Source organism: Myotis nattereri (genome assembly GCF_964212035.1).
Source record: "Myotis nattereri genome assembly, chromosome: 17".
In the NCBI taxonomy this organism is placed as follows: domain Eukaryota; kingdom Metazoa; phylum Chordata; class Mammalia; order Chiroptera; family Vespertilionidae; genus Myotis; species Myotis nattereri.
Window position 1 is genome coordinate 4,174,467 of NC_138092.1, and position 15,464 is coordinate 4,189,930.

Here is a 15,464-nt window from a genome sequence, read left to right on the forward strand (position 1 = left end):
AAGCCCCTTATTTTACTGATGAGAAAATTATTACCCGCAGCAAAATAAGAGCCTGGACCCATTCCGACCGCTGTTAGTATTTTCTGCCATCCAGACCCTGCCAGTGGGGCCAGGCTTCGAGTAACTGAGATGCAGAGGCGAGGCCTGGGCCAGTCTAACCTCCAGGGGATTCCTGGCACGTCCTAAGGGCTCGGTCTCACTTCTCCTTTGGGAACATGCGGGAGTGCCCATTGACAGCACCCCATTCCCTCTGAATTATGAACCAATCGAAAAATAGACAGGAGTTTCTGAGAGAATCAAAGTACAGGCTACATGCTGGGGGAAGCCCGTGGGCTCTGGGGGCGACAGTGAGCGTCCTAGCCCTCCCCACTATGTCCAGCCACGTTTCGGATAAAGAGTCATTGAGATGAAAGGAGAGTGGAAGGTTTCCCGGGAACAGGTCACAGCAGGTGCAAAGGCCCGGAGGTGTGCAGTCAGGGAACTGCCCAGGGCTGGGGCTGGACTTCCCTGGGGCTGAGAGCGGAGTCAGGAGCCCCTGCCGCCTCCCTCCGGACAGAACAATCTTGAGTTGACCTTTCCGTCCCCAACCCACTGAGTTGCAGTTTTCCCAGTTCACGTTTCAGAATCGCCTGTCCTCATTTTCCCAGGAAATGGGGCGTCAGCTCCAGGGAGGGCTTCTCCTGCCAGGCCCGCAGCCCCTCAGAGCCCACGGCCCGAGTCCTGCCCTGGAAGTCTGAGTGGAGAAAGGCCCGGATGGGTTTGAGTTTCAGGGGTGCACTTTGCCTGGCACGTGACGATCCTTTGGGCATGTCAGATTTCAGGCAACACAACTTAGAAGTAAGCTGATCGCCCACTTTTGCTAGAGGGAGAATTCCCTAAGCCTCTTCGATGCAATGGCCGTAACTTGTGCCCGCCGCCTCCGGGTTCCTAATGCTGATGAAATCACATCTTGTCAGCCATCTTCTCTGAACAATGGCGCATTAAGTGAACGGAGCGCGGCCGTTCAGACTGTTCGAGGTTGCACTGAACCGTGTAAATGCCAAACCAGCGAATCCCAAACTCAGCAGATAGAAGCCGGAGGGGCCTCTCATTAGCTCTCCGATAGTCAGCACTTCCGGGGGCTCTCCTGGCAGACAGAGTGGCTGCCGATGCTTTTGTTTTGCTTATTTTAATTGGAATTGAGTCCGCATAGACTTATCTCCTGCCGAGGTCAAGTTCAGTGACAATGGGGAGTATTTGAGTCTAGTGTGAATAAGTACTGTAAAATAATAGAATATTGGATGCCGATTGTAATAGAGAAATAAACAATTAAAAGGAGTGCTGTAAAATGATAGAGAGCTCCCAGGAACTCATTTCAGTTCATTAAAAAAACAAGGGCACACAACTATTTTTGTGGCCCAGGAAATGGTACCCATCCTTTCCACACATCATTAACCTTCCTAGGCGGCTGCGGGAAGAGGATTGCTAACGGAGATAATGGTGACAGCCAGCGTTTCTGGGAGGCGCTGGCATCCCAGACAGTGGCTGGCGCTCAGCAGGCATTGCTCACTTACCCTCAGTCAGCCGTGTGCCGCCAGGGCTGAGAGGAAGCGGGGAGCCGACAGAATGAGTCCCGTATCCAGGGCACACCTTTCTCAGGACAGGCCTGCGCAGCCTGCTGTTGCCCCAAAGCCCGTGGTTCTCGCTGCTGCCCTGCCCATCGGGTGTGCCGAGCAGGGCCGTGTGCTGGGTTCGGAGATAATAAGGCAACGTGTCTGCTCTGCTCGGACCACGCCGTTCAGCGGGCAGGCAGACGTGGGAACGCGCCATCTCCACACAGTATGGCAAACTGACGGGAAAGCGCAGCGTGTCTGTGCGGCAGAGGCGGGTGCGGAATGTCCAGGGGACGCTCAGGCGGCCTTAAAGGGCAGGTGAGGATGGGGGCGGCTGAGAAGGCAAGCAAGGGCGTGACAAGCCGTGGGCCTGAGTGTGGCCAGCCGTGCAGGAGGCGACCGGACAGGCGAGGGGCTGGGTGGACATAGAAGGACAGACCCTCAGGACACATGGGCAGGGGCCGAGAAGAAGGGGGCCTGAGAAGTGACTGGGCCACAGCCCCCCTTTCCCGCACTCATAAGTAGGGAAATCTTCCGCGTGGGTGCAGCCGATTGCCTGCCTTGACAGGTCATTCTCTGTCCTGGTAGCCATTCGTCTAGTTCTGGCGAGGAAAGCAGGTTCGGAAGCTGTGACTTCAGGTCAGGGAAACTGCATGTCTCTGAATCGGCCCGGGCAGGGCATTGAGGGGGCGGTGCTGGGGAGAGAGCGGGCCGGAGGGAGTTGGGATAACAGGGCTTCAGCCATCCGCTCCCTCATGTGTTGTGTTCTCGGGGGCCAGGCGGAAGGCAAGAAACCTGGCAGATGTTATTCTGTGTGATGCTCCCCAGGCGCCTGGGAAGCAGGTGTTGTTAGACTCAGCCCGCGAGGACTTGGTGCGCAGAGAGCACAGGGCACCTGCTCGGTTGGCGGAAATGGGGGTGATCCAGCCTCCTCTGCGGCCCCAGCACCTGTGACCTCCTTGCCACGCCACCACAAAGATGTCAGCAGCTGGCACCATGCACATGGCTGTCATAACCAGACACACTCTATAGAAATGCTAATTATCTCAGTTCCACGCAGAGCTGGTTCATTTGCTCACGCGTTTATACCACAAGCGCACCCACTGTGTGTCAGCCCCATGTGGGGGATGGAGGGGGGTCACTGAGCTGAGGATATTGGTGTGTGGAAACATGCAGTGTGGGTTCTCTCTGCTGTGTACCTCCCAGAAAGGACTTCATTCCGCATGCTCACTAGGGCTGGAGGTGCAGGACCGGAAATAGAAGGCACAAAAGAAAAACAAACAACAACAACAAAAGAAACAGAAGGACCAAAATAATGTCTGGAGCACCTAGATGTGCCAAGCTCTATGCCAAATCCCTGACCAACATCATCTCATAGCCACCGGGTGAAGTGGGGATGCTTCTCTCCACTTTAAAGATGTGGTAGCTGGGGCTCACAAATGGGCCCAAGGTCACAGAAGGGCCCAAAGGTCACCTGGCTGGTGAAGGGGAGAGCTGGACTTCAAGTCAAGGCGCAGCCGGGCTTTGCACCAGGGCAACTTTACGTTTCCTGGTGTTTATGTTTTGTGTGTATGTGCCAACCACACTGGGCGTAGGAAGCCCAGGGACCCTTTCTCAGAACAGCAACTTCTAATCCACAAGTAAAATGCGTGCAACTACAAAAGACACTGGTTACAGGGAGCCCTTGAATAGCACCACTGCTGACCCCCACAGTCACACATCCACCTGCACCTTTTGACTCCCCCAAAATATACCTACAGTGGTCCCTGGTATCCACGGGGACGGGTTCCAGGACCCCCGCGGACACCAGAATCCATGCGTGGCCCAGGTCCTTATGTAAAGGGCAAAGATCAATGCCTACAGTCGGCCCACCATGTCTGTGGATGCCCAAGTGCAGATCAGAAATACTGTTTTGATCCTCGGTTGGGTGACTCTGTGGATGTGAAACTGGGGGACACAGAGGGCCAATTTGTATCGTCTTTTTTAAAACATATTTTTCATTGATTTCAGAGAGGAAGGGGGAGGGGGAGAGAGAGAGAAACATCAGTGATGAGAGAGAATCATTGATTGGCTGCCTCCCGCACACCTCCCACAAGGAACCGAGCCCACAACCTGGGCATGCACCCTGACTGGGAATCAAACCATGACCTCCTAGTTCACAGGGCGATGCTCAACCCCTGAGCCACGCCGACCTGGCTAGCGTTTTACTAGTACATTTACACGTAAGCATAGGAGGGAACTGAAGTCGGAGGAGCTCAGGCGCATGCCCAAGGTGTAGCTAGTTCACTGTGGAGCTGGGATCTGCACCCAGCCGTGCCCAGTCCCAGCGCCTCCATCAGCTTTAGCCCTGAGCGCCCGTCCCCTTCAGGCGCGGAGCAGAATGTGCGTGTCTTTATGGAGAGGGTCGGGAAGTCCGAAAAGCCTGCACTCAAGGAGGAAAATTGTTCACTTTTGCTTATTTTGTAGCCAAAAGCTGGGTCTCTTGGATCGGGTTCGCCTTTCTAATCCTCGTGGTAGCAATACTAAAGGAAAGCTATTTACCCCTCTGAATGTAGATGCCATAGAAGAAAGTCCTTCTAAAGAGCCAAAGCCTGTTGGCTTAAACAATAAAGAGCGTTTCCGCACCGCCTTCCGCATGAAAGCCTACGCTTTCTGGCAGAGCTCCGAAGGTAAGGCCTGTCCTTGCCCCTGCCCAAGACCCCTCCTTCCCTCCCTCCCTCCCTCTCTCCCTCCCTCCTTCCCTCCCTCCCTCCTCCCCTCCCTCCCTCCTTCCCTCCCTTCCTCCTTCTCTCCCTCCAACTCTCCCCCACCTTGAAGTACTCCCAGTCTGCAAAGTAGCCCATCCCCTGCCCTCCCTCAACCCACTGCTCACTGCCTCCTCTTTACTCGAGGCATCTATGACTCATCCCCACAGCTTGAAGGGCAGGGGGCACCCAGGTAGCTGTTCCTGGGCCATCGTTACCACACTCACCTGTGCAGACGCGGCTGGGAGCTTGGGGGCCTGTCACCATGGTCCCTCGGGTGGCAGTGATGAGTGCATGGCCATGGAGTCCACGCGAAAGATGGAGAGGGGCCGGGTGCAGAGCGATCCGCAGCCCGGGGCCTCAGCACCCTCAGGGGTGGGAGGATGTGTCAGAGAGCAGCCCTCAGGGTGCAGGAATAACACCTCTGAGTTCCCTTTCACTTATGGAGAGAGGATAAGTAGGGCTCAGAGAGTGACCTCCCCCAAGGTCACCCGGCTGAGGACTTGAAAGAGCAAGAATGTGAACTAATGCCCACCTGTGTGACAAAGCTGCCACCCTGGGAACGAAGAACGCACGTTCTGAACTGCAGGCACCCGTGGCTCAGACTTCTGGGTAATAGGAGGGGATGCTCAGAAAGGCTGAGTGACCTCACAGCTGGAGGACCCTGCAGGGTTCCCGGAAGTGGCTGAGCCTGGAAGGCTGTGACTGAAGGAGGGCCCTGAGCCTCTGCAGGTGCTGTGGCCGCCGTTGATACACGTGTCTCCCTCCCAGATGCCGGGACCGGCGATCCCCTGGCCGAAGACAGGGACTACGGGAATGACTTCATCGAAGACATGATCCCCACCCTGAAGGCCGTCATCCGAGCCGTCAGGTGAGGCCCCACCTCCCCGCCCGTGGCCTCCCCAGGCCCCAGCTCTGTCCAGGACAGGGCTTTGTAAAGTGCGCTTGGCTTTGGGGAGGTGGGCGGGAGGCCCCTGGAGTAACCGGAGGCCGATGCAGAGTCTGTCCATACTCTACAGGGGATGCTGCCTGAAGACAAATGATTGTACATCAGCACGTAGTCATGGGGTGTGCTACCCCTTAAAGCAGCGGTTCTCAACCTTCCTAATGCCGCGACCCTTTAATACGGTTCCTCATGTTGTGGTGACCCCCAATTTCATTGTGACAAATTGAACATAAAGCATAGCGATTAATCACAAAAACAATATGTAATTATATATGTGTTTTCTGATGGTCTTAGGCGACTCCTGTGAAAGGGTCGTTCTACCCCCAAAGGGCTCGCGACCCACAGGTTGAGAACCGCTGCCTTAAAGGAAACTTTGATCGGAAGGCCCTTGCCAGGTGGCCCCGTTAGTTAGAGCATCATCCCAATAAGCCGAGGTTGTGGGTTCAATTCCCCTTAAGGCACATACAAGAGTCAGTCAGTGATGCATAAATAAGTGGAACCACAAATCAGTGTTTCTCTCCCTTTCTCTTTCTCTCAAATCAATTTAAAAAAATAAAATATATCTTAAAACAACACCTGTGATCAGGATACAGGCTTGTAGAAAGTCCACAGTTCACTGCCACAGTGAATTCTAGAAACTAAGTTGGTTCTCCAAGAGCCAGTCATGGTACTTGCAGAAGGTCCCGGTGCAGTGAGTCAGGGAGTGTTATCATACGGGGACCTCCGCAAAGCCATTGGCCTGCTTTCTCCTGACACCATCGTGTCCAGTGTGACCGCAGTGCCACTGGTAAAACACAGCTCCTGGCTTCCTGCCTGGTGGAATGATCTCGCTCAAGAAGACCCAGGGAGGGATCTGCCAGCCTGGAGGGAGGCCTGTGCTGCCATGCTCCCTGGTCTGCCTTCTGTCCTGTCCTTGTAGCGTGTTTACTGATGCCTTCGTTCAGGGTGGGCAGGCTTTTTTCTGTAAAGAGTCAGATAGTAAATGGGTTACGCTTTGTGGCCATGCATCTCTGCTGCCTGTACTCAACTCTCTGTGGTGCCGGAGACAGTCCATACATGGGCGGTGTGACTGTGTTGCAGCATAACTTTCAAACCAGGCAGTGGGTGGTTCTGGCCTTGGAGCCACAGTTGGCCAACACCTCCCTCAGTGGAGGTGTGCAAAGGGCAGGCTTATAAAAGGACACGAGGTTGGAGAGGATGGCAAGTCAGTTGGATGGTTTAATCAATATGTCAGAATAGTGCTGAGGGACCGGAGCCATGGGCTGTGACAGAATGAACTTTGCACAGCGACCATAAGAAGGCCTGTGTGAGCCCTGGATGGGGTCAGCTCTGTTTCCTACCGCTGACCTGCGATTGGGGGTTGTAGTTGCCCCGTCTCAGTGGGCACTGGCCTCAGCATGGGCTTCAGGGAGCATTAGCCACCCAGGTGGCTGTTGGCTCCCAGGAAGATGGAGGTGAGGGCTTGGCATCTATGAGTCCTGGGTGCCCCCTTTACTCAGAGCCTGAGAAAACGGGGGGAACAGAAGCTAGTTTCTCTTTGTGAGGAGCTTACAAGCCAAAGGATTAAGAAGGTGATTCAGGAAGAGAGATGTCAGCTGTGGACACGGGCCTTGTCAGCATCCAGACCTGGTCTGAGGAGTGCTCCGAGGCTCTTGGCAGGTGGCCCCGCCCCGGGAAGTGCCCGAGCTCTCGGCCACCGTCTCACCTTCCAGAAAGCGGTCTGTCCGCAGATTGTTCATGAAACACTCAGCTCAGTGCCTGAATGAAGACTCGGGAAATGTTCGCTCGCAGTGTTACTCTGATGTTCTTAGTATGCAAACGATTGAAGGAAGGCACCAAGGCGGAGAGGTTCTACCAGCCTCGTCTGTGTGGCTCGAAAGGCTGGATCCAGGACCCAAATCGGAATGTCTCCCCATCAAGTCCTTTTCTCTTGGGTTCTCTTTTCCCCCACTGCCCCCGAGCTTGCTAGTCTCGAGTTATAGTTTCTCTACGCGTGACACACACGCCTCTACTTCACCTTACAGGATCTTACAGTTCCGTCTCTATAAGAAAAAATTCAAGGAGACGCTGAGGCCCTATGACGTGAAGGATGTGATTGAGCAGTATTCCGCAGGGCACCTCGACATGCTCTCCCGGATCAAGTACCTTCAGACCAGGTAAGAGGGCCGCACGTGGGAGGACGGTGCTCTCCTGACTGCAGAGGAGCCCAAGCCAGGTGGACCTCAGAGCGGAGCGTGCCAGGCCTTCAGAAAGCCTGCGAAGTGCAGAGAGAAATTTGAGGAACAAATAAGTCCATCAAGCACTGTGGATGTCAGAGCCAACCAGCTCCAGGTCAAGCAGGCTGGGAGGAAGCTCGGTGACATTGACACGGCCAAGGTCAACCCCCGATGGGGCCTCGTGGCAAGAAAGCATATGTCCGACTGGCCCCTGGCTGCGATGCTTTGGATGCTGCCAGCCAAGTTGGAATCGTCTAAACCCGGTCCAGCTGGCTAATTCTAAATATAAATTTTTCACCGTGTTGAAAAAATGTGCATCAGACGTCAATCCTAATAGCAAAAATATGGAAGCAGCAACAATGCCCAGCTAATTGCCACCATATTTTGTTGACCACCTGGGTGCTCTGCCTATATGTGTCTAATCCCTTATCACCGTGTGAGGCAGAGCGTTAAAGGCGCCATTTCACCAATGAGAAAACCAAAGCTCAAAGGGCAAAGGACTTGCCAAAACTTACCCAGCCAGGAGGTGGCAGAGCTGGAGAGCAATCCAGGTGTGACTGGTTGCCTCACTCCTACTCTCTCTAACAGCCGCACCTCCTCAGTCACAACATAGACCAAGAAATGAACGTAGCCCAGCCTTCGTGGCTTAGTGGTTGAGCACCAACCTAAGAACCGGGAGGTCACAGTTTGATTCCAGGTCAGGGCACATGCCTGGACTGCGGGCTTGATCCCCAGTGTGGGGCCTGCAGCAGGCAGTGGATCAATGATTCTGTCATCATTGGTGTTTCTATCTCTCCTCCTTTCCTCTCTGATATCAATAAAAATATGTTTACTTAAAAACAAAAGGAAAGAACGGAACCTGCTCTCATTCAAGTTATGTAGCCATCAAATGACATTTGCAAAATATATATCATGCGGTGAAAAATTATATGACCTGTGAATATATTAGTAGCCATAATATGATTACTAATGCACTCAGCCCTAGATATGCACACGTACACATGTCCATATGCATGACTATGTATGTGATTATATTTAGACATATGACTTTATCCTCTGATGGCCAGAGATGCCTCCCAGCAGCAGAGACCTGCAGAGCCAAGCACAGAGCCTAGGGTGTGGCAGGAAAGGCTACCTCATTGATGAGCTGAAGGCCAGCTAGGCCTGCGGGGCACAGGGCATTTCCGCTGAGAATTAAGGAGATGCCTCCCTCACCCTGTCTCCATGGGCTGGCTGCCTCTCCATCCCCTGGGATGGGGATGATGCCCTCGACACCAGCGGACCAAAAAAAGATAATCTATTGAGATGATACATTTTCTCTTTTTCTGTCTCTCCCCCCCCCCCTCTCTTTTCCCTTTAATTCCACATTCCACACCCACACCTGACAGGAGGGATTAGAATGCGTTGCTCTCCTCTCTGCCCATGTAAAGCGCCTTGTCACTCATCCCCTCACTGTGTGTTCTCTTCCAGAATAGATATGATTTTCACCCCCGGGCCACCATCGACTCCGAAGCATAAGAAGACTCAGAAAGGGGCAGCGTTCACCTACCCATCCCAGCAGTCTCCCAGGTGGGGTCTGTGCACAGTGCCGGGCAGGCTGTGGGCGCCACAGCCCCGGGGGCGTCCCCGTCCCCGAGTCTCAGTGGTTGCTTTCTGGTCGGGTGAGGTTGCCGGTCCCCGAATGGAGAGTTTGAGGGCTGCTCTGATTTCTGGCCATTTGAAAGGTTTCTGTGCAAACCCTGACCTCCCGTCCCTACGCAGACCACGTGGGTGACACTTTGTTTTATGGCTGTTGAAAATGAAAAGCATGGTTCTCTTTTTTATAAAATAAGAGGTTTTATTGGAGCCAGTCGAATACTTCATAGTAGCAGAACTCGGCACCCATCCACCTCCACTCCTACCGCATCATCTTTCACGCCATTTTCTAGATTCCGCATGTTTTCCGCTCTTAATAAGATGGGAGGGATGAAATGCTGACCCCCACGGTATAGAATTTCAGAGGTTAGACCCCTCCCTGCGCCCCACCACGCACACTTGGGGGAGCTCCCAACCAGCAGCCTGAGACTGAAGCCCAAGGACAGTCATTTCAAGGAACCAAACACTGGGCACAGTCAGGAGCGTGGGTCCCTTCCCTGGCCCACGTGGCCTTTTCCAGCCGCACAAGGGTGCGCGTGGGAGTCATGGCTCCTGGGACCACGGCCCGCCGATCTGAAGCGACCTTGCAGAGAAAACCAGGTGTCACAATCTTATAGGCCTGTTGGCTCTTTCCTAGGAACGAACCCTACCTAGCCAGAGCATCCGCATCAGAAATGGAAGACCAAAGCATGATGGGGAAGTTTGTGAAAGTCGAAAGACAGGTAGGTCTTTCCTTTTCTGAACCAAAAATCCAGCATATAAAATTGATTTCCACATGTCACTTTCCTCCCATAGATCAGTAACACACGTGAGTATCTACCATTCCAAAAAGGATGTGGAAATTCAATGCCGATTCCACAATTGCTGGCTGGGTGATCACGTGCACATTAATGAATTGTCCTGAGCCTCAGTGGCCTCATCTGTAAAATGGAGATCTTAATCCTCCTAAGCTTGCTGTGAAAACGAAATGAATTGATGTATGTAAATTACCTAAAAAGGAGTGGGTGTACAGGAAGCACTTAACAAGTGGTAGCTATCATTCTGTGCTTCACGGTGTTCCCTTAAGAAGTGTTTGTTTCCTTCCCCCCATTCCCTAGATCCTTAAGGTTACCCTGGAGAAATGGCACTGTCAGTTGCTATTAGGATTTCTATTCATCCTTCTATTTTATTCATAATTCACAATTGGATCGGTGCAGGAGAGTGAGAGAAAAGCTCAATGATTCTTCTTTTTTGGCCTAAAAAGAATATCATCGTTCAGTTCTAAATTTTAATTTATATTTTAAAAGATCTCAGCCCGTCCACTTACCAGCTCTGTGACTTTTGACAAGTTACTTCATCTGCTAGTGCCTCTGTGTCCTCGCCTTCAAAATGAGATACTAGTATTCACTTCATAGGGCTGTGAGAAATTAAATGAGGTCGTATCTTGGGAGCGCATAAAGCAGAGTCAGATAGTAACTGCTATGTGTTAGTGACTGACGCTTGGATACCATCTCAGCCATTACCTAATTCTGAGCTGTGCATCCTCATCAGTTGGAGGGGATGATATACCTGCCCACAGTGCTTGCTTGGTGAGTATGACTTGTCAGGGAGAGAAGGTCTCACACACACATGTGTTCATGCACACACACACATGCACACATGCATGAGCACAGAGACGCATGCAGGCACACATTCACATTCACACATACATACTCACATGCGCACACACATATATATACACATATCACACATGCGCACACAGGCAGGCAGGCACACACGCCGCATGCACACCGGCATATGCACTCACAGAGATTAAATAAATCCCCAGTTCGGTAGGTAGGAGCAGACCCAGCTTATCTCTGTAGCTCCCACTGGCCGCCAAGGCCCCCAGGCAGGGTCTCCAGTTCTATGAAGCTCAATCCTTGCTCATCACCGCCCGCATCTTTGGGGCTCATATCACCTCGTAGGAGCAGCAAACACGACAATCCACATGCTTCTGGCTAAGGGAACGCTTGCAAATCAAGGACTCCCGCTCCTCAACCCACACGGCTGGCAGCCTGGCCCCTTCTCCCAGGGGAGAGGGAAGGCCTGTAGCGCCTGTCCTCGCACTCCCTGCCTCCAGCCTTCGCTTAGGCTGCCTGGGTTATGTCTAGATTTGCACCACTTCGTGCGCAGGGCTTGCAATGGGGAGGCACGGACTAGTTGGCCGTCAGCATCAGGACTTGCAGGATCCCTCTTCCTTCCCGATAATTAAATGTGGTTGTGGCCTCTCCGGACAGGTGACAGGCACCCGCCCCGAGAAGGCAGTGATCCCGCCTCCTTGTGTTCCAGGTGCAGGACATGGGGAGGAAACTGGACTTCCTGGTGGACATGCACATGCAGCACATGGAGCGGCTGCAGGCGCACATCCCCTGCTATGACCCGGCCAAGGGCACCTCCCCGGCCGCGGAGGAGGAGAGAGGGGACCCCCGGGATTCGGAAATGAAAACCATCCTTTGCAACTATTCTGAGACGGGGCTCCCGGACCCGTCCTTCAGCTTCCACCAGGTGCCCATCGACAAAGTCGGCCCCTATCGGTTCTTCGCCCACGACCCCGTGGGCCTGCCCCGTGGGGGACCCGGACCTGGCAGGGCTCCCGGGACCCTCTCCTCCTCCACCCCGGCGTATATGGAGCGGCCCACCGTCCTGCCCATCTTGACGCTTCTCCCGTCCCCCACCGACCCACACGGCCTCCGGCAGAGACGCAGCTTCACGCGGGACAGCGACACCCCCCTGTCCCTGATGTCGGTGGACCACGAGGAGCTGGAACGGTCTCCCAGTGGCTTCAGCATCTCCCAAGACAGAGACGACGTGTTTGGCCCGGGCGGGGGCTCGAGCTGGATGCGGGAGAAGCGATACCTGGCCGAGGGCGAGACAGACACGGACACGGACCCCTTCACGCCCAGCAGCTCCATGCCTCTGTCCTCCACGGGGGACGGGATCTCGGATTCCATATGGACCCCATCCAACAAGCCCGTGTAAAGGGGTCCTGGCTGACTCCTGGGAACGTCCACAGACTCTGTATAGCTCACTTGCTCTCACGCCTGACGCTCACCAGTGCGGTCCCCAGTGGCCACATCCGACGCCTGCATGTGCGTGACGGCCCCCAGCAGGGGCCGGCCATGGCCGTCCTCCCACGCCACCGCCGTGAAGCCGCTCCTTTCAGCATGGTCTGCATGCCCTTGCACTAGCTCCGTGGTCCACTCGCCTCCTCGGGACACACGCTCACCTGCTCTTCTTTTTGCTCGCGATCGGACCAGTCCAGGGAGAGATCGCCCACGAGCTCTTCATCTGTCTGTCTGGTTGGCTGGTTTGGGTTTGAGTTTGGGTTTGGTAAGCAGGAAGGTAGTTTAGGTTCTTTCTCCGGTCACCACCCCTTTCTGTAAAACAGGCCCGTGGTTGGTCGGCTGTGTGTGAGAGCCAGCCACCAGTGCTCTCACCTGCCAGTGAGGGTGTCTCCTGAGCTAAGATGTCAGGAGAGGAGTGAGATAGTCCCACATCGACAAAACCAAGAACCTTCCAAATTGTTTCAGTGAGGCCCAGCCTTCTGAAAGCCCTCCACAGGACCTCACGTGGTCTGCCATTGTCTAGTGTCACGCATCAATTTCCTCATCGTAAAAAATGGTGGTTGTCCCAGTGTAGCATTTCCGATGAGTTATGAGTTGGCGGGGAGAAAACACACACACACACACACACACATTTAAAGAGTTGCCAATTCCTGTAGCCAAAGATGGTGACATTGATCAGAAGTGGGGTGCCCCTCTGCACAGCAGCCAAGTTCAGTGCCTTCAAAATGAGGTTCCCACTCACACCCTCCCCATGAGACTTACACAGAACACCCATCTCAAGTGGAAACCGGAGTCACAGGGCACACGGTCTGTCTGGTCCACGTCTCTTTGTAAAACTTCGAAACCTTCGGCTCAGCTCAAGTGACGTGCCCGGGGCCACGCCGTTGTCCCTGGAGAGCTGGGCCCGGAGCCCAGTCCACTGGCTCGCTCTGTTGCCTGGGCTCCTGGCCGCACCGCTCTGCCCTTCCTGCAGGGGGCCCGGGAATTGTGCCAAGACACCTGTACCCTGTGTCGTGTGCAAAGCACTTACCACACAGTTTATCCAGGAGGAGGGGGTTGTCTGCTCTTATTTGCCAGATACACTTCCTGATGCGTTGTGTTTGGGATCCAGAAAAAAAAAAATAGTACAGGAAAGCTACTTGTAATAGTAATTAATATGCAGATGGGCAGTATTTCCAGAACCGTCCATCTTCACTCCTGCAGATTTTTCAAACCACTCCTAACCATGAGACAGCGGAGGTGTCAGCCCCCAGCCTGCAGAGCACTGCTCCCCTGTACGCATCTCACCGTTAATCACAGGCCTCATAAGCTTAAGAGGCTGTGGCCTCTTACGGGATGCCGCTACTCTCTGAAACACTTTGATGGAAAAGGTTTCTGTGAGGGTTGGGCTGAATTAGCTAAATGACGGTTCGGCAGTATTATCACCTCACCCTTTTCCGCACATCTCAGCACTGGCTGAGGATGGTCGCCATGGAGACCATCAGGATGACTGAAATGGCGTAAACAAATGTCTGCATGTAAGTGCCACTGACGTCCTCCCTCAGTCTTGTCAAGAGCCATCAGCGCCGTGGCAGACATCTGGTTGACGCCGTTGTCATTACCCGACGCAGCGGCCTTACATTCTGCTGGAGAGAGGGGCTATCTCCTCACAGTTCAGTTTCTGTCGACAGGGACTGTACCAGAGGCTCAGCATGCAGTGAGCAGGCAGGGCTGCTGCCTGGCCTGAGGAATTCCTGACAGGTAGAAAGGGCGTTTTACATGGAGAGTGCTCTGAATGGCTGGGTGTTGACCTTGAAGTCTGAGGTGGGAAATACACAAGAATGATCACACACATCGGATCTGAAACCCCTTCCCATATGGTTTGCCTTTGACCTTCCAGCAATCTGAAGGGCAAAGGGCATGGCTCATTGGTTCTCTTCCGGCTCCCCTCAACATGCCTGCCAGTGCCGTTGGAGCTGGCGCTGGGAAGCCTAAGCCCCTTCCTTAGGGCTTGGTTCTTGATTCTGACCTCCTGGGATCTTTCACCAGAAACGATGGAGCCACCTACCATCTAACATGTTACTGTGTTCTCTTTTTATGTATGAGTTACTTGAAACAAAAAAAAATGGAGAATGAATCAAACAATCTACATAGGCACCCGTTATTTTCCCCTAACTTATTAATATTCTTGAAGAACCTACTAAGCTTAGTATCTTACAAATAGATCCATTTTCCAGGAACTCAGTGGAGTTCTCAGCTGGAAGAGTGGGACTTCCCATCCTCAAGCTAACAAATAATTACCACGGGCCCAAGGTGAGAGGACTGCCTCAGGGTCTGTTAATAACTTACAAAGGAGGGAGCTTGTATTATTTCCCAAACCGCTGGCGGGCAGGCCAGCTTCCCTGCTGGCTCCTAAGGCCAGGATGGCAGGGACTGGGTTTGTGCTCCTCACCACCAGTCTCCTACATGTGTATGTCGCCATTATCAGTGCAAAGACCGAATGCATTTTTCATGAATGGATAAAGGACAAGACTCTTAAGAGCTATTCTTTCCCATCTAAAAAAAATCTGAAATCTTTTGCTTTGCTGTCCTCTTTGGTTTGAAAAGCAAACCAAACCTGCTCAAGTTGCCTGCCCCCAGGCAGTATCACCAACATGGCTGGCGATGAAGCAGAAATTCAAGGTCTAGGATTGAGCTTAAGTTATAGGGAGAAAGTGTGTGCTTCCACAAAGATCTTTGTGTCAGAAGAACAGAATGATGGGATAATCCAACAGCACTGGTTGATAATGTGAAGGTTATACTATTTCAGATGCACCAGAGGTTCTGAAGCTTGCCCAGGAAATTGCAGTTTGAGCAGAATCCCATGAAATAGTGACCAATTAATTCCATTATAAAAAGTAGGAATGATCTTCCCAAGTGAAACTATGGCCTCATTACACAGATCCAGGCTCGGTGTGTCGCAGTATGACACATGAGAATGTGAGGAGGTCATGTTTTATCAGGATCAAAATGAGACAAATTTACTTTCCCAGCGTCAGGTAAAGGGATGTCATTGAGCTGAGAAGAAAGTACTTGATACCAAGTGTGAGTTCTGACTATCAAATACCAGCACACGAGGAAACACAAAAAATATTTTTTTTAATTGTGAGAGAAAGAACAATAAAAAACCCCACACCAAACTGAGAAAGTTCTATTCACTAACTGCTTTTTCTGGGAACTGAGCTTAGATTTATTAGACATGACATTGATATTATGAAACTCTGGTT

General features: G+C 52.9%; 1 protein-coding gene across 1 annotated transcript in view; it reads left to right on the forward strand.

The window, feature by feature from the left end:
• KCNQ3 (potassium voltage-gated channel subfamily Q member 3) overlaps window positions 1-15,464 on the forward strand; it is a gene marked incomplete at its 5' end in the record, with an annotated part of 163,605 nt that extends 148,141 nt beyond the window's left edge. Inside the window, 6 exons of the mRNA XM_081110875.1 lie at window positions 4,059-4,261; window positions 5,108-5,207; window positions 7,307-7,438; window positions 8,969-9,067; window positions 9,771-9,855; window positions 11,444-15,464. Of these exons, the coding sequence (XP_080967001.1) occupies window positions 4,059-4,261; window positions 5,108-5,207; window positions 7,307-7,438; window positions 8,969-9,067; window positions 9,771-9,855; window positions 11,444-12,133 (1,309 nt within the window). The 3' untranslated portion in view covers window positions 12,134-15,464. The remainder of the gene's footprint in view (window positions 1-4,058; window positions 4,262-5,107; window positions 5,208-7,306; window positions 7,439-8,968; window positions 9,068-9,770; window positions 9,856-11,443) is intronic.